This window comes from Dromiciops gliroides, chromosome 5 (assembly GCF_019393635.1).
Source record: "Dromiciops gliroides isolate mDroGli1 chromosome 5, mDroGli1.pri, whole genome shotgun sequence".
NCBI lineage: Eukaryota > Metazoa > Chordata > Mammalia > Microbiotheria > Microbiotheriidae > Dromiciops > Dromiciops gliroides.
The window spans coordinates 112,843,009-112,866,942 of NC_057865.1; the positions used below are offsets into that span (position 1 = coordinate 112,843,009).

Below are 23,934 nucleotides of genomic sequence, written 5' to 3' on the forward strand. Positions count from 1 at the left end.
GCCCAAAACTGAACTCATTAGTTTGCTCTCTAAGCCTTCTCCTTTTCTAAACATTCCTATTTCTGTTGTAGGCACCACATCCTTCCAGTCTCCCAGGTCCATAACCTCAGTATAATGCTGTACTACTCACTCTTCCTCAACCCACCTATATTCAATGAGTTACTAAATCTTGCTGTTTCTAGCAACACAACAACTTTCACATCTGACCTCCTTCTCTGAACTCACATAGCTATCGCTTTAGTCTAAGTCTTCATCACTTCTCGCCTAAATTAAATTATCGCAATGGCCTCTCTACCTTAAGTCTCTCCTCATTCCACACTGACCTACATACCACGGCCAAAATAATTTTCTTAAATGCAGATCTGAGGGGGCAGCTAGGTGGTGCAGAGGATAAAGTACCATCCCTAGATTCAGGAGGACCGGAGTTCAAATCCAGCCTCAGACACTTGACACTTACTAGCTGTGTGACCCTGAGCAAGTCACTTAACCCTCATTGCCCCCACAAAAATGAATGAATTAATGAACAAATAAACAAATGAATGAATGGATAGATAGATAGATGATGAATGAATGAATGAATGAATGAACAGAAGATTAAATACAGATCTGACAATGAATGACACCCTTACTCAGCCAACTCCAGTATCTTCCTATTGTCTCTAGAATAAAAATGTCTTTTTAGTTTTTAAACCCCTATCCAACCTGGCTCCAACATCTCTTTGGAGAGGTCTCACTGGACATTAATGACTCTTCCTCCTACACTCTGATCCAAAAAACCAGGTCTTCTCTCTTTTCTTCACATGTGATACTGCATCTCCATTATCTGTGCCATGCCTAGAATGTGCTCCCTCTCTACCTCACGGAATTCTTCTCTTCCTTGAAGATGCAGCTCTAGCAATGTACTCTATATGAAGCCTTTCTTGACCACTCCCCCCATTAGTCCCTTCCCTCCTAACCCACCTTGTATCTAACTACATTGCATTGACAGGGCATCCCAAAAGTCTTGAGTTTTAATAGCTTAAACTAAGATTTCTGGGACACACTATTTGTATTTATGTGCTGTAGGCTTATGTTGTATATATTTATTTATGTACTTTTTAGAATAGAGGGTACCTCTAAATAGGGACTGTTCCTTCTTTATACTTGTATTCCCAGTGCCTAGGACCCATTGGGAGCTTAAAATATACTTGCTGATTGATTATTTGAGGGTGAGACCATGTCATCTTCTTTTTGCCATAACCTACAGGCAGTCGATGCTCAATCAATATTTCTTTACAGAAAGACTGAATATCTACTACTGCTTAGAATAACTGATGAACTTGAAGAAAAGCACTAAGTCTGATAATGACCAGGAAGCTAACACATCACCTCTCTTGTCCCAAAACACTTTATGAACTTGGTGAGTGGAATTACACTGGACATGGAGGGATGAGCTAGTAAGCAAAGAGCACACACAGAGATGAAATGTGGGTTAAAGGAACTGTGCCTAAAGTGCTGATGCATGAGAAAAAGAAGAGAAGAAAAAAATGGGGAAAGGACAAGAAATTTTAAAAAGAAGAAGAGTGAACCATTTTTACAATATCAGAGACTTTATCCTACTTAAAAAAAAAAAGCATAGCTTTTGATCCCATGAGTAGCATTCTTACTTTGCACATCTAACCTACTATCTATTTTCCATTGATCAAATAGTACATGACAGTATCCCAATGAACAAGTTACAATATTTTCAATACATTCAAAAACTGATTTTCTAAACCACTGCTAACTCCTGGGAAGGACTGTGAGAAAACAGACATTACCAGGTTTTAATTAAAAGAGGTAAGTTAATATGTATATTTTTGCTATGGAAAATTTCAGCCCTTTACCTAGGTTTCATGTTCATACTTTGTCCTGTGTAATTTGAAATATAAATTTATAAGGAATGAACTATGTGGAGAACTAGGAAAATGAAAAGTACAATTCAAAAGACTTCATAATAAAATTGGCTATGAACATAATATCTCATCAATACCCATTTATAAGACCAGTATGCATTAATGGAGTTTCATTTCTTAAATATATAGCTCATCGTGCAAAAAGGAAGCCATTATGTACTAATTCATTAATTAAAATCCTCCTTACATAACTTAGACTCCTATAAGCCTATCAAAGGAACTTACACACAAGCTCATATTGTCCATAAAACAGTGAGATGAGAAAGCATAGTAATTACAAAATTATCCAGAAATGTGACTGATTTCTGTGAGTTAAAGGGCAAGACAGGGAGATAGTTGGATATCACATTCCATTTGAAAACCTGTGAACTGGGGGCAGCTAGGTGGCACAGTGGAGAAAGCATGGGCCTTGGATTCAGGAAGACCTGAGTTCATATACAACCTCAGAGACTTGACACTTACTAGCTGTGTGACCCTGGGCAAGTCATTTAACTCTCATTGCCCCGCAAAAAAAAAAAGAAAATGAAAAAGAAAGAAAGAAAAGCTGTGAGCCAGTAGTCTATTCATGTGCAGTACAAAAACTTGGCCATGAGATGTCTGGTTGTTGGTAGATGTCCATGGCAGCACCAGGTCACCTGATATAAGGACATTATCTTCTCAGCCTATTCCTTTCATTAAAGGTCCTATTTGGGAGGTGACACTTTTCTAAGATCCTACTCTATACCAACATCTTTTAGAAGGGAACCTCACCTGCAGGACATCTTGTATCTTGACCCAAACATCTGCCATATCATACAACTTGATGTCTTCATGCTGAGTTGATGGGGGCACAACAGTCTGCTGGAGGTATCCCAGGACCACCGAGTGTGCAGCAGCCACAGCATTGAATTTGTCGAACAGAAGCTCCAGAAGCTCCAGAAGCAATCTACAACAAAATAAGAGAAACGGTTTTCATTCTGCTTCAAGGAAAAGAAACAACAAACACCCAAATATATCGAGTAGAAAGGGGTCACAACACCCGTAAGGCCGCAAAGGATCTTTGAGTCCAACCCCTTCATTTTACATATAAGAAAACAGGAGGAGGATGACTCCTCTTTGTTCACTTATGGCGACTGGGCTTCATCTCTTGTGCTTAAATGAAAAAGGAGGGATCTCTGACAAGGAATAGGAATCAAGAAGTAAAACTGATGCTACATAACAATTTTTTTAAATTTTATCTTCTTTCAAAAAAAAAGAAGAAGAAAACTAGGAAAGGAGCAGCTAGATGGCGCACTGAATAAAGCACTGGCCCTGAATTCAAGATGACCTGAGTTCAAATCTGACCCCCGACACTTACTAGCTGTGTGACCCTGGGCAAGTCACTTAACCCCCATTGCCCTGCAAAACAAAAAACAAAACAAAACAAACAAAAAAAACCCAAGCCTGTCCACCACTAAACTATCTCCCTCTTAGCCTTCACCGATCAATCACTCTCTACAAAACTATAGTACTTTGTGCCCAATTATTACACATTGCTTTATGTTATGGTAATTCATACAATAGTCACTATTAGACTATAATGCTCATTAAAGTCAGGGGCCCTGACTTCAATAGATTTTGTGCCTCTCAGAGCCTAGCATAGTGCCTTGCACACAGAAAGTGCTCAATGAGTATTTGTTGAATGAATGAACAAATGAGTTCAATGTGTAACAACAGAGGATTAGAGGAAATGTTCATTTGTAAACTCTAGATGCACAGTTCCTGAAAAGATTTATAAACCAACCTGAAAAGTAGAAATGAGAGGCAAGAGAGCACATCAGAAGTGTCAATTAACAAGATTTTATTATCATACATAAGAGGCCATAACTACAACCTCATCAAAACGTACAGCATATAATCTGTTCCTATGGCTTCTTTACTGCCCAATTATTGTAATTAATGTACCAATGCAACAGCCCATAACTATCTTGTGATAAAATACCAACTTACACTTGACATTGTAATTTAGAAGAGAAAGAATCGATGGAAATTTACACATTGGTCTACATTGTGTATGTACATATATAAAACAGTACAGGTGAGCAATCATTCTAACCTTTCAAACGGCAGGTTTTTCTTTATCCTCTCCAGTCTGCAGTTGATATTTACACACACAATTACCTATGCCAATTTTTGCTTCCTCTATATATGTTGTTGAAATGTTCTCATAATGTCATCCAATGGGAAGACAGATGAGAGTAATGTTCCTGAGGAGTAAGTTCTGGGTTAGGATCTAATTTGTAAAACTTAATTTCAAATAATATTTGTACTCAGAAAACATTACACTAGACCAGTAAGGCTACATTTATACCCAAGACCAAAAGGAGTAAATTTAGTTTAAAACAAAATGCTGGGAACAGCTAGTTGGCACAGTGGATAAAGCACTGGCCCTGGATTCAGAAGTACCTGAGTTCAAATCCGGCCTCAGACACTTGATACCTACTAGCTGTGTGACCCTGAGCAAGTCACTTAACCCCCATTGCCCCACCAAAAAATTTAAAAATGCTTCTGGGGCAGCTAGGTGGCACAGTGGATAGAGCACTGGCCCTGGATTCAGGACAACCTGAGTTCAAATCTGACCTCAGACACTTGACACTTACTAGCTGTGTGACCTTGGGCAAGTCACTTAACTCCAATTGCCTCACCCCCCCCCCAAAAAAATGCTTCTAATGAAAAGACTTGTTTAGCATCATGTAAAGAAAAATATGACTGAATATGACACCTTCCAATTAACTATGTTATTAGTTAAACACTACTTCCACTGTGCCCTATGTAATTCCCATGCCATAGTGAAAAAATGTCCATTTATCCTGGACCCCTTACTTTCAAACTCCTTCCATCTACTAATCTTCAGTGAGATTTGTCTTCCCTATGATGACACTGTATCTCCAGTGATCGTCTCAATCACTAGCTGTGCATTGAAGAGGAAGTTGGAATACTTCTGGCTCCCCCACAGCCACTTCTAGCCTCTCCCTTTAATACCATCACTCGACAACCTCTCCTTCCTTGAAAGTCACTCAATTAAAATTCCCCCCCCCACACACATATACACACCCCAACCCAGATGACTTCCAAGGCTCCGTCTAGCTGTACTCTGTGATCCCAAAATCCTATTGCTGATTTTTGCACAGGAATAAAAGAAAGAGATCAAAAAGTTATTAACAATGAACTAAAGACAGACATGACACAATAAAAAATACAGTGCCACTGTTAACAAAAAATGCTATCCAGTTATGGGGAAGCAACATTTAGAGTCTTACCACCAATAATCCTTCTTTTGTTTGGATCTTACAGAGGACAATTGTGATACAAGCAAAGTCCTTTGGAGAATATATATATATATATATACGCACACACACACCTATTTAAAACTTTTCTGGATATCAATACTTATGGGATCATCAAATAAAGTTAGCTCTGCCATCACATCTAGTCATGGTTGTCTGTCCTATTTGATTCTAATGTACACAAAGAAGAGACCTTAATTGAGAAGCACCTCTGAAACATCATTTTACTTTGAATCAAATGCATTCTTAGAAATCAATAAACAATCAAGAACAGGATATTCTTTTCTTAACACTTCTGATTCAGTTGTGTGACTTTAAAGATGTGGTCAATTACAGAAAACTATTTGTTAAAATCTTGTCTTCTCCCTTCTATCTTCATCAAGGATACCTGTCATGCATAAACCATCATCATACAAATGTTTTAGAAAAATTCAGATGTTGCTACTGTGACCTTGCTGGCTTTGTTTGTTCATTTTTTTAAACAATGTCATCCCTAGTCTTTCCCATTTCTTGGGATACACTTCCCACTTTCCTCACCCCATATTTCCACTTCTGTGACATTTTGAGATTTTATACCCAAGTATAAGCAGCAAACATTTCTTCTTTAGCAACTCAAATCAGGTGCAGCTACTTTTTCTAGCTTTACCTTTTCAAGATGCTAGATTGTCAAATGTAGAGATAGTGAAATCTTCTCATGAAATCTTCTCCTCTTTCCTAGTAGCTTTTAAAATATATTTTATATAATGTAACGATTGGAATAACGCCACCTGCTGGATACTTACTGTAGAAGAGTTCTGCCCATGAAGCGAAGGTCTTTGAGGGCAAGACCAGGCATCAGGAAGTGATGCAGACTAGTGGGAGGAGGAAGGAAGAGACTGGCGCTCAGTCTCGGTCTTTTTCCTGAGGACGCTGGCGGAGAAGGGAGCTAGAAATGTGCTCTCCCTTTAATAGATAGGAATCTAGGCCTTTCTCTCTCTCTTTACCAAATTCTTATTCTCCTTAATAAATGCTTAAAAACCTAACTCTTGCTAAAGCTTATAATTTATTGGCGACCACTCATTAGATATTTTAGACAGACTAGCTAGAATTTTAGCCCTTAACAGATGGCTGACCACGAAGAGGAAAGCTAAACCTCAGTCTTCTTCTGATCTTCTGGTTGGGTAAGAAATTTTCTCTACCCTCTCCCTTTATCTGCTACGTACTGGTGTACTGGCTGTGTTTTCCCTTTAAATTTTTTCAAATGGACCTTTTAAACTCCCTAATTACCCTATTTTTGATTTTAGTCTGTTTAACCAGACAAATGGGAGATAAGATCATGTTAATGCTTTGTTTTTGTGGATTTTCTATTTTTCTTTTTATTTTTGTTAAAAGAGCCAGCAACTTACTCACACAAGGAAATATCTCCCACTCTCCCAACCATGCTTTTTCAGAGAAACCTGAAGAGATTCCTGCAGCTTTTCCCAGTTCTAACACTAATTGTTGCTCTAATTTTGCATGCCTGGAGGCAATGACCCACCCTCTAGAAATTTTTAATCCCCTAGCACCTGGAGGCAAAGTGGGGGAAGAGGAATCCAGGCCTGAGTTCAAAATCAAGTCTGATTCAAATTGTGCTGGTCCCTCCCCTCCTCTCCAGACCCCACCCTCTACTCCCCCCATGGCCAAGCCCTTTGCTTCCCCTGCCCGGGAAGTCCAAAGATCTAATGCGCATGCTCAACTTTCTCTAACTACATTTGCAGCTTCAGGCTCAGCCCTTCCCCAGCCTGGCTGTGCTTCTGAGACAACCTTAGAAAACCCTTTAAATTCCAGATATGCTCGTTTTGTTCATAATTTTGCTAACCTGCTTTTGTCTTTAATTAGTAATCTTATAAAGCATTTGTATGGTGAAAAGACTGACAGACAATATAGAGGGGTTAAAGAAGAAAAACTTAAGCTGAATAAGAATGACAATCATCACCATAGTTCAAGACTCCGCTTCTTTTGCCATGGAAGTATATATATTTTACAGAAATGTAGAAGTAAACAGCAAGGTATTGATATGAGTATTGGGGATTTTAGATATCGGAATCAAAAGTGTTCTGAATTCACTCAGAGTAATAGTATCAGTTCAGAGGTTACATAGGATTTCTATGCTATTATATATACATTTTGAAATTAATGGTATGGGTTTATTTTCATAGAGATTTTCATGCTTTTGAGATTGTGTTTTATACTTAGTTTTTAAAACAAGGAGAATATTTGTAAAAGCTTTTTATAGTCATGTGATCAAGTTTATATTTTGTAATACTCTTATTAATATTAAGTTCATATTCATTTAGATTTCCCTAGTTTGAATTTCATTGTCTTTTATTATTCCACGTGTATTTTCTTCTATTCATTCATCTATCTAATTTTGAAACATGGTTTTGATTTCATAATACAATGTTAATTCTAGGAGTATTGTGCTCCCATATTCTGAGTTATTTGTTTTTGCTATTTTTTCTCAACTGATTATTTGATCAAACTCTTTAAAGCATTTCCCTGGCAAATTGTTTGCCATGGCAAGTGTAAATTGATTCTAGAAGTATTATTTTTGATAAGCATATTCCAAAAAAAAAAAAGAGAGGAACATTTGTAAAAGTTGTCTTTGAGATTGTGTTGTGCTTTAACTTGTATTCAAATATGTTCTGATTTTTCACAAAAGTAATTGTATACTAAGTAAAAAAAAGGGGTATTATTTGAAATTGTTGCATAATTATATATTGTGTTCTGAGTCAAGATGTATTCACATTTTTTGCAATCATTTATTATCCTCAATTTTTAAATCCATATGAGATTTTAAATTATGGGAATTTATCATTTAAGACATTAATTGCCGTTATTCTGAGTTATCAGATGCCAGTTGGCCAAGATGCCATCCAATCACAAGAGGAATACATGCAAGAGCAGACACTGAACTGTCACATGAGGGGAGACATGCATGAAGTCAAGGTATGGCCGAGGGAACGGCTTTTGACAAATGTTGAGGTTGGATTCTCTTGGTTTAATATTTTATTCTCTTTTTCCCCACAATATTGTACAGATGGCTGGAAGTATTCATCCCACCCATCTCACTTCTACACCTGGCTTCTATGCTCCCTCCTATATGCCTGATGCCATGGACATCTCAATCCCATGCATCTGATTAAGTCTGACTCAGTTTCCTCCAATATGTTCGGTGGCATGGACATATATTCCATCCACCTATTTTAGACCTGGCATACTGCATGGACAGTACATATTGCTCAAGTGTGGGAATGCTCATATCCCATCATTTCTCTGTTCTTTTATGGTAACCCCCATAATTATCTCAGGTGTCATGATAAATAACAGTGTTGAATTTGGCCTTGACACCTGTTACCAATTATATTAGATTTTCTAATTTCTCATAATGGCATGAGGATAATTAGGCAGATGATGCAAAAAGTGATGAAACAAAGATAAAAATTATTTTTAATAATTAATATCGCAGCAATTGTCTTCTCAATTACCCTCCATAAGGGGGGGACTATAGTAATATTATAATTTTAAAGAATGGTTCAATTTTTTTTATTATATGTTTCATGTGTAACAACCAAGATTCTGAATTCCCTTAGACATGTTTTTGAGAACTTTCATTGTTGGATTTGATTATTGACAAAGCTATTTTAAAGTTGTGTTAAGCTCAATTTTGTAGGAAATTTCCTGGCTGATTACCAGTATCCACACATCAACCCCTGAAAAGACTTCCATTCCACGACTACACCTAGAGGACATCTGAGAAAAGACTTTCAGAGACTTTAAATGAACAGTTTTGATTTGTTGTTTTTGTTGTGTTTTTTCTCTTTCTGTTATAATATACACCATCTGTAACATGTACTCTCTGCAGAGGCCCTCCCTTTGCAAGACTAATGTCAAAGCGTCGGTTCATGAGGACAAAAAAAATCGCTCCTCTGGACAAAGCTTTCCTCTCTTCCTTTTCTATATTGTTGTTCACATATTATTAGTTAGCAATAGTTATCATATTGTTTTTACTGTTCCGTCAAGGAAACATTTTGTTTCTTGAGGAACAACAGGGGGGACTGTAACGATTGGAATAACGCCACCTGCTGGATACTTACTGTAGAAGAGTTCTGCCCATGAAGCGAAGGTCTTTGAGGGCAAGACCAGGCATCAGGAAGTGACGCAGACTAGTGGGAGGAGGAAGGAAGAGACTGGCGCTCAGTCTCGGTCTTTTTCCTGAGGACGCTGGCGGAGAAGGGAGCTAGAAATGTGCTCTCCCTTTAATAGATAGGAATCTAGGCCTTTCTCTCTCTCTTTACCAAATTCTTATTCTCCTTAATAAATGCTTAAAAACCTAACTCTTGCTAAAGCTTATAATTTATTGGCGACCACTCATTAGATATTTTAGACAGACTAGCTAGAATTTTAGCCCTTAACAATAATGACCAGTTACATACTTATTCAAGATAGCTGAAGTATTAAGGAATTGACTAATAAGTATTTATTAAGTGCTTACTATGTGGGGGATAGCAATCATGATCTCAGATAAAGAAAAGGCAAAAATGGACTTAATTAAAAGAGATAATCAAGGAACCACATTTTGCTAGAAGGTACCATATATAATGAATTAATATCAGTACTGAACATTTGTTCCCCAAATGACATAGCATACAAAATCTTGAAGGAAAAGTTAGATGACTTATAGGAAACAGACAGTAAAACTATACTAGTAGGAGATCTCAATTTATTCTTTCTCTAATCAGTTATATAAATCTAACCATAAAATAAATGAGAAAGAAGTTAAGGAAATTATTTGAAAAGTAAGAGGTGATAGACCTCTGGAATAATTTGGCTGTGGTGAATAATGTAGACTGAAAGAAAAGAAATTAGAAGCAAATAAAGTAGTTAGAAAGTTGCAGGAAACCACTGCATCTTGAACTAAAGTGATTCAAAGAATCACTTAAAAAAAAAAAAGCTAAAAGTCAATGTCCAGACAGCTGGGAGGACATGAACTCAAAGACCACCTCAAACACTAGCCATGTGTCTCTGGCAAAAGTCTCTCTCAGTCTCAGTTTCTTCATTTGTAAATTAGGAATAATGCTAACACCAACCCCACAGAATTGTCATGAGGAGCAAACAATATATTTGTAAACAGTTGTTGAGGGGAGAGGGGAGTGAGTTTAGAAATGCTGAATCTGAGGCAAAAAAAGAGATGTTATAATTGCATATGTATAATTTATATCTTACTGCTTATCACCTCAGGGATGAGGGAGCGGGAGGAGGGAGGGAGAGAATTTGGAACTCAAAACTTTAAATAATTGGTTTTTTTGGTGGGGCAATGAGGGTTAAGTGACTTGCCCAGGGTCACACAGCTAGTGTCAAGTGTCTGACCTGGATTTGAACTCAGGGCCTCCTGAATCCAAGGCCAGTGCTTTATCAACTGCGCCACCTAGCCGCCCCTAAATAATTTTTTTAAAAAAGAGAGATGTTAACAAGTGGAGAGAGATGCACAATTGGATATTAGGAGGGAAGACAAGGCTAGAAATATTAATTTGAGACTTATTAGTATAGCCATACCTCGTGAAGATGTTATGGGCCCAGAGCACCCCAGAAGTTCTCTGGGGTATGTCAAAGAACCTTCTCCTTGAGAAACTAATCCAAAGGACAAACACACTAAAGAGATAAGTGGAACCAGACTGGACTGAGCCAGCTCTGGAACCCCCACCCTTCACTGAAGTCTCCTCCACCCCTGGGGAGATAGGATTAGGTGTGGCTGCTGCCTTTGTGTCTGAAGGAGAGAGATGGTTTGAGAGATCTGCAGTCACCCTTCACTCAACTCCTCCAGCCACCACCAGAGGGGATGGTCCTCCCTCAATAGGGGAACTTTCCACAGTCAGGTGATCACCGCATCAGACCACCATCAGTCCTCTATAAAAGTATCTGCCTGTCTCCTGCTCGAGGGTATCTCAGAGTCATGCTCTGTGCCATGCCTTTCTCCCCATGAGAAGTACAAGGATTTCTCTCTTGGTTTCCCTTCCCCTGCCCCTGCCCCTGCCCCTAAATAAACTATTATCTTATTCTATTGCTTTTGTATACAAGAGGGTGTAATTCTTTAAAGAGGAATTCCTAAGGACCCCTAACCCCAACTCCTATCCCAAACTCCCTACCCTATTTCCCCACATCAAAGTGATGGGAAACAGATCTCTCCTGGTTGTCTGTATTTCTCTCTGTGTGTCCTCTGTCACTTTCTCTGTCTCTCTCTAAACACACACATACACACACGGAATGACTGAATTTAGGAAAAGAGAGATGGAAGGAAGAATAGCAAAAAGAACAAATACTGGGGAGACAAGGATTATGTAGTGTCAATGAAGGTGAGGGAAGAGACTTTTTTAAAAAAAGGAGAGGTAGGTCAAAAACATAAAAAACTATGGAGAAGTCAAGGAAAACAGGGACTTAGAAAAAAACATTGGATTTGACAATTAGCAAGTCTCTGGTGACTTTAATGAGTGCAACTTTATTAAAGTGGCAGATACCAAAAAAAAGGGCTATAAATGGTTATGGAGAGATTTAATTGTCAAAGGATAAAATCTGAGCATGTCAATTACTCATTCCAGAAACTTAAGACTACTTTTTCTTCTTAAGTAAATAATAATGACAAAGAACAGCTATCATAGTTTACAAAAAAATATTTCATATAGAATTCCTACTAAGGAGCCCAGTTTCTTCATCTAAATATTAACATGAAATATCTATAAGCTGAAGAACATAGACAGCCTATACAACTTAACCTCAATACTGTAATAAAAAATCTTTCTAGAATGTTGAGGACAGCTTCCTCATTTGTAAATTAGGAATAATGCTAACACCAACCCCACAGCATTGTCATGAGGATCAAACAATATGATATAAGGGAAGGAGTCTGGGAGGAGAAGGCATTCTTGGTTTCTGGCCAAAACAGACACAATTGCTATTTGCACTCACTCAGAGCCATTAAGAGGCCAAACAATGGCCAATCAGGCCAGAATATGAAAGAAAAGGAGCTAAGATAGAAAAAGAATGCATCCTTAAAATCTCTCTGATTCTCTGATTGATTCTGAGGGAGTGAAAGTTAATCTATTAATTTCTTTTCATTAAAATCACAAATTTTTGCTTTGTTTATACCAAGTACTTCCCCTATGATAACTAATCCTTAAGTGTCTCCTTTAAAAAAAAAAGTGCAGGGGCAGCTAGGTGGCACAGTGGATAGAGCACTGGCCCTGGATTCAGGAGGACCCGAGTTCAAATCGGACGTCACACCCTTGACACTAGCTGTGTGACCCTGAGCAAGTCACTTAGCCCCAATTACCTCACCAAAAAAAAAAATTTAAAAAAAAAAAGGATAAAAATGTTTTAAAAAGTGCAAAATGGTAGAAAGGAGATATTTTAAAGGAATATGTGTAGATGGTTTTAAAAAAAGACAAGAAGAGTATATATGGTCTAAAGACACTTTATCAAACTGTGAAAAATGCTTAATTTGTAAGGTATGGGGAAAAAGTCCCCTAAACCTAAATTTAGCACATAAAGAACCTTGAATTAGTCACTTGGCCAGAAAATGCAGTGCTGTAGCCAAAAATATGCCTGACTTGGTCACGAAGCAAAGATATGCATGAGGTACAAATCAGTTCAGTTCTACTACAGACCTACTGAGAACTTAATTTCAGGGTTCTCTACTTTCCTATTGACAGGCAAAGACAATAACCAAGGAGTTTTCCTCTACTGCTAAGTCCAGAAATGTGCAATAATAGCAAACCCTGAGCTCAGATCTTATACTATACTTATTATTAATAAATGACTATTATTAATTATATGTAAATATATGAAGTAAATCAAATAATTATATGTAAAAGATTATTATAAATTAAGTTATAAAATAAACTGATCACCAATTATTCTATAAATCAATGGATTCAGCTCTTCCTACATTATTCTCACCATACATCAATGATGCTGACTACTCAGTAGTTATTTTTGACTTCAAAAGGATTATAGGGGGAATAGCTAGGTGGTACACTGGCCCTGGATTCAGGAGGACCTGAGTTCAAATCCAGCCTCAGACACTTGACACTTACTAGCTGTGTGACCCTGGGCAAGTCGCTTAACTCTCATTGCCCCACTCCACCCCCCAAAAAAGAACTGTAGGTCACTAATCATCTAAAAGGTTATATAATGCCTATTTTCAGGAGTGTTGAGTTCCATAATGGCAATAATTCATTAATAGGTCTTTAAGTGAAAAGGGAAGAGACAATACAGAAACATAACCAGCAGCTTCCATCTCCACTTAGAATCAGACAAGAAGAAACTGCCCCTGAAGGGGCTGGCACACAAAAGAACTTGAGTGCAACTCAAGAGACCTAGGTCCTAATCTGAACTATGGAATTACATAGTCATGTGACTTTAGGGATGTCACCTAACTTCTCTGAGCTGGACTTTCCTCATTTGTATAAGGACAGATTTAGATTCTAAGTCTCCTTCCTGCTCTAAAATATGAAGATTCTAAGAAATAAAAAAAAAAATTACAGAAAGGTAATATAGTTCAGACATAGGAAAAACGTTGTATTTGATCTTTTAAAATATGACTAGACTGGGGGCAGCTAGGTGGCGCAGTGGATAGAGCATGGGCCCTGGAGTCAGGAGGACCCGAGTTCAAATCCGGCCTCAGACACTTGACACTTACTGGCTGTGTGACCCTGGGCAAGTCACTTAACCCTCAATGCCCTGTAAAAAACAAAAACAAAAACTATAGGATTAAATATGACTAGACTAACAGAAAAACTCTTCAATTTTCTTTCCTAAAGATGTTCAGGAATATAACAAGACTGGTATTTGTCTGAAATGCTTTCAGTAGACTATCACCCTCAGACTATCACCGGAGGGTTGGCATGGACAGCCTCTTGAATTCCCTTCTAGACCTACAACACAGCCTCCCTGAAGAGAAACACAAAGATCTCTTCTTGGCATACTCCTCCCTCTGCCTCTCTTTCCTGCTTCTAGTAGCTTCAATATATTTCATTATATCATAACAGCATAATCCTATGTTAGTCAGCTTTGGCTTAAAATTTAAAATATTCTTTGTCACTTTACTTTTTGTTCTTAAATTGAATATCCGTTCTAGTCTCTCTATCAATAACTTTTAAATGGCTTTATACATTTACATTGCATTCTCTCCCCACCCATACCTTAGCTCACAGCGCTTTGGAAGCATGCCATACCATAAAACATCCTGTGTTAAAGGTCATGAAATTGAGTCACAAAGTAACCAATAGACTTTTCTAAGGTCATGTGGAAAATCAGTGACTAAAATAGGGAAATAAACCTAGGCCCCCAGACTTTCAATCAAACTGCTCTAACTCAGACTCTATATATAGAGATTCCAGCAAAGTTTGTTAGAAGAAAGTTCTGAAGATGCAAAGGTCAATGGCTTGTGTGTAAATGTGAGTGAGTCAGTTTTATTCAGTTTCGTGTCCACAGGCTGTACCACTAATCATAAACAATTATCTCACAAATGCCTATATCTAATCAAAATGAGCACTACATGGGAATGAGGATGGATGTGGGGAAATGTATTACCACTCTTGGGGGAAAATCAGTAGATGTTCTAGTCAGCAATCTTCACAAATACGGGAAGCATTTTGGTTTAATGGAAAGAACACTGGCTTAGGAAACAGGAAACTTGAGGTGTTAGTCTTCTCTCCATCATAATCCATAGGAGTTGTAGAAAGTCACTTAATTTCTCTGAGCCTACATACAGATGCCTAATATGTGAAATAGAAAAGGATCAATAAATGTATTTCACACTTCCAATTTGTGTCCAAAGAATGACCTATAATATGGGAGATGATACATAATTGAATTTCCTACTTCAGGAGATGTTAAAGGGCGCAAATGAGATACTATACGTTTGTGATACAATGGACTTAAGAGTAAAGACCCCAGACTGTCGTCCTGGTTCTGAGGCCTTCTAGCTGTATGCTCCTCATCTATAAAGTGAAGATACTACAGATCAATGGATGGCCTATATTCTCAGGCTCTGCTCCTGACTCTAGACTACTTTCTCTACCATGTGCCAGCAGCCTTCTCATCCAGGAAGATCTCTCCACTCCTGCAGCCCTGAGTCCCAGAACCTCCACTTTAAGGATGGGCCCAGTCTAGCCATGTTCACCCTTCATTAGTCTCCAGGCTAGATTCCTGACACTCAAGACTTTTGTAACGATTGGAGTGACACTGCCTGCTGGAGAGTTACTGTACGAAAGCTCTGCCATGAGGAGAAGGCATCTGAGGGCAAGCCATGTAGCTTTTCTTTAGCATCAGGAAGTGACGTTTGCTCGTGGGTACTGTCTATCAAAGCTACCAGCCAATTAGCTTGGAGCTGTGTGTGTGAGGAGGCTTTGGTGAGGAAGAAGGAAGCACTGTTCCTTTTTGTTGCTGACCTCACCATGGCAGGTCGGATGATGGAGTCTCTTAGAAATAGTTAGATTTTTACCTTTCTCACTGATCCTAATGTTCTTTAATAAATACTTAAACACTTAAATACTCTTGCTAAAGTTTATAATTGATTGGCGACCACTCATTAGATATTTTAGACAGATTAGCTAGAATTTTAGCCCTTACACTTTCTTCCACTTCTTCCCTCTCCATCTTTTTCAACTTCTTTGCTTAGGTGTTGTCTTCTCCCATTAGAACATATGAAGGAGTTTTTGGTTTGTTTGTTTTTTTGCTTCTATATTTGCATTCCTAGTGCCTAGCACAGTACCTGCCACATGTATGCTAGTGGACCTCATTATATCACTTCCTTTAAAAGAAAGCTCTACACAAACCTTAGAACTATGTGGAGTTATTATAGTGATAACTGAGAGGGAACAAGTCATGGCAGAAAGAGAGCCAACTAAGAAGACAGGAAGAGCTGAGATCGGGTACCACCTCTGACCCGCATTAGCTGTGTGACTCCAGTGGAATCACTTAACCACTCAGTGTTCTGGACAATTAGGTACTGACTTTCCCTGGAAAGAGGACGTTTCCTCACTGACCAATGAAAGCACAGATATTTCTATCCCTGATATTGTAACATACCATTACATGAATATAAATTAGATTATATAAAAAGGAGAATATCATGAACTAACTACACTAAGTGGCATTATTTTCTCTGGGCTTTTCCCCCCTCCAACCCTTTTTCTTACGATAAATCTACTCCAAACTATACACAACACAACCACCACCATCAAGGGATGAATTGCTTTCTACACAAGCATTTCCCTCTTAGGTTCAAGGACCTAAGCCAAGCAGGCATCTGAAGTAAAAAAAGTGGGACTCAGCCTGTGCAAGAACTTAGGTCAGGGGCATTTTCCCTATTGTGGCACCTAGCAAATACACAACCAGAAAGGGATGAGTCCTGAGGCAGCTCTCCCTATCTGCCCAATGAAGAACTACCACTTGATACAATGTGATGGCTGGTAATTGAATGAGGTTATCAAACAATTCACTAAGTAGATTTTTATCAATATTTCCTTTATTGGTCTGGTCTCTAACTTGGAATTCAAGTTGATAAAATATGATTATGTAGGCACAGAGATGTGCTTACGCCGGTGGTCTCTCTGTATTAATACAGGCAGTTCTGCTATAATTTGTGTTTCAAAAATGTGACTTTGTTCCAATGCAGTTGATATGTTAGGAAACATTTTGAGCACAACTTGAATTTCTACAAGAGAAATGTCAAGAATGCAGAAAACTGCACCTCTTCACAGTAACTCACAAGCCGCAACCCCTCTGCTGTTCACTTCCGCAAGCTCTCTTCAGGTCTCTGTGGAGGTAAAGGTACAGAAGGAGTAGGGAACTCAGAACAGTTGGTCCACATCACTCCTACCCCTTCTGTCACAGCCTACAGCTGTGGCCTGCCCTGCCTAACTTGCTCCTACAGCCCAGAGAGCAGGCTCAGCAGCAGCCCAAGGCCACAGATGCAGCCACTAATTATTATCATATTTATATATTTCTTAACCTTTTATAAAACTTTGTGACCATTTTTATTTAGTTCCTATCTTTTAAAAAAAAATGTTACTGGATTCAGGAAGACTTTAGTTCAAATCTGGCCTCAGACATTTGACACTTATTAACCGTGTGACCCTGAGTCACTTAACCCTCATTGTCCCACCCAAAAAAAAAAAGGTTACTGATGAAGTTTTTGAGCATCATGTCCCTAACCTCATCTTCCCATAAGTTCTGTGGTTTTTATTGCTCAATTTTTTATAGTGTGGTAATTCTAGGGAACATATATGTTTTGTTATAGCAGAACAGCCTATATTCTGTTGCAGGGCTGATGGAGGTTTATTGGAGAATCTCATATAGTTCCACTACATGATGAATGAATAGAAAAGCATTTATTAAGTGCTTGCAATGTGACAGACACTGTGCTCACAAGTCAAACAGTCCTCAAGGAGTTCATCCTCTAATGAGGAAGATCACACACACACACACACACACACACACACACACACACGAAGAGATTTGGGGGAGGGAATTTGTTTGGGGAGTCACAAGGATGTTGAATGCTGTCACAAGTAGCCACCGTCATGCCTTTTTCAAGACTAATGGTAGTATTAGTTTGGTTTCTCTTCCCACAGCAAGAGGTAAAAAGACTGGTGGAATGGGATGGAGTGGGGAGAAAAAGAAGGCCAGGACAAATAGTAAGACCCATGGAGGAGTGGGTCGAATGGGATGTCTGGGGCAAACTAAATCTAGGTTAGATGAGTTTGCCTTCATTTAAAGCTGAAAGGGAACTGAGAAGTCATCTCATTTAAACCTAATTTAACAGATGAGGACACTGAAATCCAGAAGTAACTGAATTGTCCAAAGGACAAAGACCCTAAGGGGCTGAGTTCTCTAGCCACAAATACAACATCCTCACCACCCACCATGCTCCTTCATTTCTGTATTTGTATTCCCAGCACCAAGCACAATCCCTTACACAAAGTAGGTGATCAATAAATATTTATGAAACTGAATTGAACCCTTCCTGAAATGATAGATATTTTCTGGCTAATACCATGTCTCAAAGTAACAAGTTCCCTGTGTTTACTCCCCAAGATGTAAAGAAATATTCCTTCTTAATGAGGAGGCAGCTTGATGTTGAGGAAAGAGCACCCAAAAGAATGTCCAAAGATCCAGTTCCTGCCATTTACCTTCTAGATGTGCAGACATTGAACCTCAATGAGCTTGAGTTTCATTATATGAAAATTAGTGATAATAGTTACATTCCCTAGACATCAAAGAACGATTGTGAGGAAAATGCTATACAAATGTGAATTGTTATTAGTCCTAGCTCTTCTACTCACTGACTACATGAGCCTAAGGAAGCTCAATACGTCTCTGTTATCACAGTTATGAAGTGGGAGGTCAGCCCTCTCCTCTCCACATCTCAGTTTTCTCACCTGTGATATGACCGGGGATGGGCTAGGTAACATAGGAGCAATCTGCCATGCCTAAATCTCTAATACTATGACTAGAAGATATCTAAGGTCCCACCCTGCTCTCAAATCATATAACTTTTGTCATTTGTCTTTTAAAAATATCTTAGTAGACATTCTGAAAATAGACTGGGGTTTCAGCATGGAGGTTTTCATCTATGTATCCCCCTGTTCAAACTATTCATCCATTCCCATATTTGGTTCTTGGGTATATTTAAAGCATCTTTCCACTGTCACATGCAATCAAAAGTAGAGACTTAATCAAATGGAATCATAATCACTGAAGTTAAATTTGCTTGCTTCCCTCGCGTTGATTCGAATTAACCAGTCACTTCAATGCCCTTCAGGACCTTCCTGATTCCAAGCATGTCCAGGTGCTACATGCACTGCTGGAGAATGGCTACAAGAGGCCCCAAGGACAGGTTCTTCTTGACCTTGCCTCAATCCTGCTCTTCAACTATTCTTCCTTAAATGAAAATAACCAATTCCCCAAATATCTTAAACAGGGTCTTCAGATACTTAAAAGAAAAAAATGCTTATTGCAGCAAAGAAAGACCAAAGGGAATATTATTATGTTTGAACCGAAATAAGTCTGATGCTTGTTGCAGGTCTACTAAGCATTATAAGCCACCCTTACCAAATTTCTCTTTAGATATATGCTTTACCTTCACTATAATGCTGTCCCAGGGGTATAGAGTCCATACCAGTGTTCTCTCTTAAATGATACCAAGTCAAGACAAGAAGAATTTGTTAAACACCTACTATGTGCAAGTCACTGTGTTAAGCACTGGTGATAAAAAGAATGGCAAAAACAAATACAGTCCCTGCTCTCAAGGAGCTTACAATCTAATGGAACTTATCAGAGGACATCACTAGGATACAAAAGACATCAAATCCTGCCTGGGATGGGATACAAGATAGATCCACCTTATTTTGAATTGGATTCTCTAACAAATCTGGTTATTTTAAGTTTCAGTGCATCTTTGCCCAATAGCTTACATTCCATGAAACAATGTATTCCTTGGCACCACTACACCTAATCAGGAGGCCAAAACCCTTTGAAAGGTGGATTATCAAAGTTATAAACACTTTTCTTTTAGTTGGCTGGTGGGAGGCAGCCACAAACCTAGAGAAAAGAGGAAGGGAAGGAGAATAATGGAAGCTACCCCCTCCAAATGAAGTAGCAGAGACTGAGATGTAGCCCACACTATTGACATTCACTAGAATAAAATGAGAAAAATTGTAATTGCTTTGCTAAAATCCAAAACAGTACTTGAATAAACCATATCCACAGTATTCTCCTGATCTACTAATACAGTAACCCTATCAAAAAAAAAGAAAGAAAATGTTTGCCATCATCTGTATTTAATGAAAACAAGTTGTTTTTTTCTGATCATGGCTTCTCCCTGTTCATTATCTCTTTAATCATATGATCCAGAATTTTGCCAAGAAGCAATGTCAAGTTCACTGGAGTTGGAAAACTCCATCATTTTCCCTTTAAGAAAAAAAATCCGTGGAACATGTGCCTTTTTCCAGTACTACAGGACTTCTCTAGTTCCCTAAAGTTTTCATACATCATTGACAATGGCTCAGAAATCTCACAACTGTCGGTTCTTTCAATACCCATGGCTATAATTCATGTGGGTACAATGACCTTCAAGACTGCTAGATATTCTCTAACCATTTACTCATCTCAGATATCAACTCCCTATCACCCATTTTTGTCCTTTACAGTCGCAGGTAGATCACAGCTGAAACTTCACTAAAGGTCTTTCCATTTAGTTCTAGGATGAAAGGATGAGCTAAGTAACTGAACCCTAGCAGAAGTCAAGCTACAGATACAATGGCAAAATTGAGGCCATACATGCCATATTCCTTCATAATGCGAAAAAAGGAGAGAGGGAGTCTGTAAAGAGTTGTCCTATAACTTAGATACTCTTGGTTTCAGTGCCTGCACTATGTGCTGTTTTTACTCATTCCTACCCACGTTTGTGCCTTTCACATTAAGACATTATTTCTCAAAGACTAGGCTTCCTAAAATCACCTTTTCTTTTAAGCACTATGCCTACAATTTTCATCTAGCCAATATCTTTTCTACAAAAGCAATATGCCTCAATAAAAACAAATTTTGTTTCAATATTCAATTTTGGTAATTCTATGATATTATTTGTGAGCGACTAGTCCCTCCATTGACAATGAATACAACTCTTCCATACTTCCCTTCTCTTTGTCTAGTTCTTGTGTATGCCTTCCTATGGATCCTTCAGAGAGGATCAACCCATCATAGTGCAGGCTTTCCACTCCATCTTTTAGTATATTGAGGGTACAAATATACTCCTCCAGCTATCCCTTTTTTTTCTCTCATCCCTGCTATATGACAGGTCCACCCTGTTTTCCAGTGTGACCTCTGTCTACAATAATGTCTTTTCTGTCACTTCTCATTGCTGGCAACATGGTGCAGCCTACTTAGGTCCGCCACGCATCTTTCTAATCCATGCTATGTGTTCCAGAGTTGGCATCCAAAAAGGATGTTCTTCTGTACCTGCAAACAATTTGGTACTGAGGCTTTGCCCGTCTGCAATCTAATATAATCACTATTTTCTAAGAATAAACAATGAGAGACAAGAATATGAAAAGAATTAGAGAAATAAAAATGCCGAAGTACAATGGTACTGTTCTGCCATGGCATTTCAACTATTATAAATCACTGCCTAATGTAATCCCGCTTTTTAATTCCTAGGCTCAATCAGAAAACTCATCCTGAAGCTTTACTCAGAATCAGAAGCTGAACAGGAAATGTGCCTCGAAGCTTCCAGTTTCTTTGATTTAAACTTTAAACTTGCTCATAACTTATCAAAGAGGAGGTTTTAATTTGCTTCCTCGGGACTCCTAATAAGCTCTGGAGTGCCCCATCTGATCTTTCTGTGTATATGAATGAGAAATGGATTTCTACTAATATCCATCAGGTAAGGCTTTCATCCCCCTTACCCTGCAACCACTGTTCCCCTATTAGTTCCTCTCTCTTTAGTCATCCAGAGTAAAAGAAAGAAAGAAGAATGAATGAATGAATGAAGTCCCTTGAGTCTATGTAAAAATCCAATACTGATCTCTCTACAAACAAAAAAGAATTTCCTTAGTAGCCAAATTCTTCACTTATTCAATTCCCCCTCAATGAATGTCTAATCAACACTCCATAGATAGGTTTCTTTCCTCAGGTAGATCAGGTCTCTGGCTCTTTCTCAAAGGGGTAACACTTTTTGCTTTCAGAAGATTTCAAAATATGTTTAAAGAGAGCAATTCCAGAGATAAGCAGTATTTTCCTCAAACACACACTAATCATACCTTTAATTGTCTGTTCCATCTACTTTCCTCTGTTTCCTATCCTTGAAACATGGCACTGCACCTGTAGAAGAAACCCTCCCCCCCACACACCTTTAAACCCTTTCTCAAGTCATTCTTAATTCACTACGAATTTTAGAAACAAGGGCTCTTCCAAAACAGGAAATACCAAAGTTACTAGACTTATTTTGGAAAAGAAGTAGTAATGAGACAGCTGAGGTTGGAGAAACAGACTGCAGAATTGTAGTAGGAGGCAGGGCTTTTGGGGACAACAGGAGGCAGGTGGTTGTGGCAGCACTAAGGTAGAAACATCATATATGGTTGTTTATTTTCGTGGAAGACAACAGTATGCTCAAGTTTCCTCCCAAAAAGACCCTGGTAGCTGAGAGATAGCTGACAAAATCACGATGAAACTGAAGGAAGAGAGGAGAAAGGGTGCCTCAGCTGAAAACAGGGAACAGACATTTTTAGAAGCAAAACTACATTAATGAGGGGTTCTCCTAAGTGGGTGAGAACTGGTTGAAAAAACTGTCCAGCCTCCATAAGAATTTAAAGCAAGATGATTCACTACCTTGCTCTCTTATGCATTTCCCACAAACCAGCATGCAACATTAACTCCCTTTACATAAAGACAGATGCAAACATGGATGTAATGCATCACAACCAGATTGTATTTAATGAGATTATGTTCTACAATGATGCCCTTAGGGAAAATTACTATATTTGGCTCTACTTTGAGACTGTTTCAGAGGTGGAAGTATGGGAGGGTTTGTATTTCATGTGCTGTTGTTCAGTTTTTCTTAAGGCTAGAATATGGAAAGAATCCTTATAGTTAGAGATTAGTACTAGGGTTCTTTTAGCTATATTATAGTCTGACAAGTTAAGGGGTTTTAATTATTTATAAAGCAAGGGCTATTCATCCTCACAAGAGTCAAAGTTGACAAAACCAAGAAATCATGAATGTAAGCTTCTCACAGATGTAATTCTGACAAAGCAGACTAGCAAACTAACCTTAAATCTCCATTATTAGCCAATTCTCAAATCGCTTTAGAAGCAGACACTATCCATTAAGCTAAATTAGGTGGTACCACAGTGCTGTAGGAGATTGGATCAAAGTAATCAGCTTCAATGGAAATAACTGAAGAATTTAAATTCCAATCTCTCAAAGAAAAACGTACAAGTTCTCCACTACTTTATGTAGTCACAGAAGGTTTTCTGATAACAAAGGTGGGAGTTGTACATTTTACAAGATGGGGTCATATCACAAACCAGAAACCACAGTAAACAGCTTGTTCACTAGTTAGTGTCCAATGTGTCCTGCCGACAAGAGCCATCTTAAATACTGACAAAACTAATAAAAACTCCTGCTGACTCATTCCTTGTACAGGAACATTTATTATTTCCTGGGGCAGTCTACTGAAAATCCACTTCTGGTGCAGTAATTTCTATGTGTGAATTCTGGAGGGGCTTACAGAAGGCAGGAGGAGGAAGTTAAAATATTGGGAAAGATACAGTGCTTTTAAGGGCACTATAATGAGTTCTGTGGAAAAGCTATCGATTCATGCCCTTTTGTTTTATTTCCAATATATACTTTAGTAATGTATTTCCCTATGAAAGCATATTGTGGTTATCTGAGGAATTGGAGCACTGGAGGAGGGTAAATAGCAAGCCCCTGTATGGGAGTGTCTAAGAGGGAATCAAACAGGTCATTGCCAGAACTCAGTCATGGGGGAGGACACAGTACAGGAAAGCTCAAATTCAGAATCCTTCCCTAAGTTTCTCCCTATTACAGCATGAATAACCTAAGAAAGTTGGGAGTGGTCTATACTGCTATCTATCTACAGCCAGTGACTTACTAAT

At 38.4% G+C, this 23,934-nt stretch overlaps 1 protein-coding gene across 1 annotated transcript in view; it reads right to left on the reverse strand.

The window, feature by feature from the left end:
* EXOC4 (exocyst complex component 4) overlaps positions 1-23,934 on the reverse strand; it is a 911,169-nt gene that overhangs the window by 788,161 nt on the left and 99,074 nt on the right. Inside the window, exon 7 of the mRNA XM_043968219.1 lies at positions 2,685-2,859. Within this exon, the coding sequence (XP_043824154.1) occupies positions 2,685-2,859 (175 nt within the window). The remainder of the gene's footprint in view (positions 1-2,684; positions 2,860-23,934) is intronic.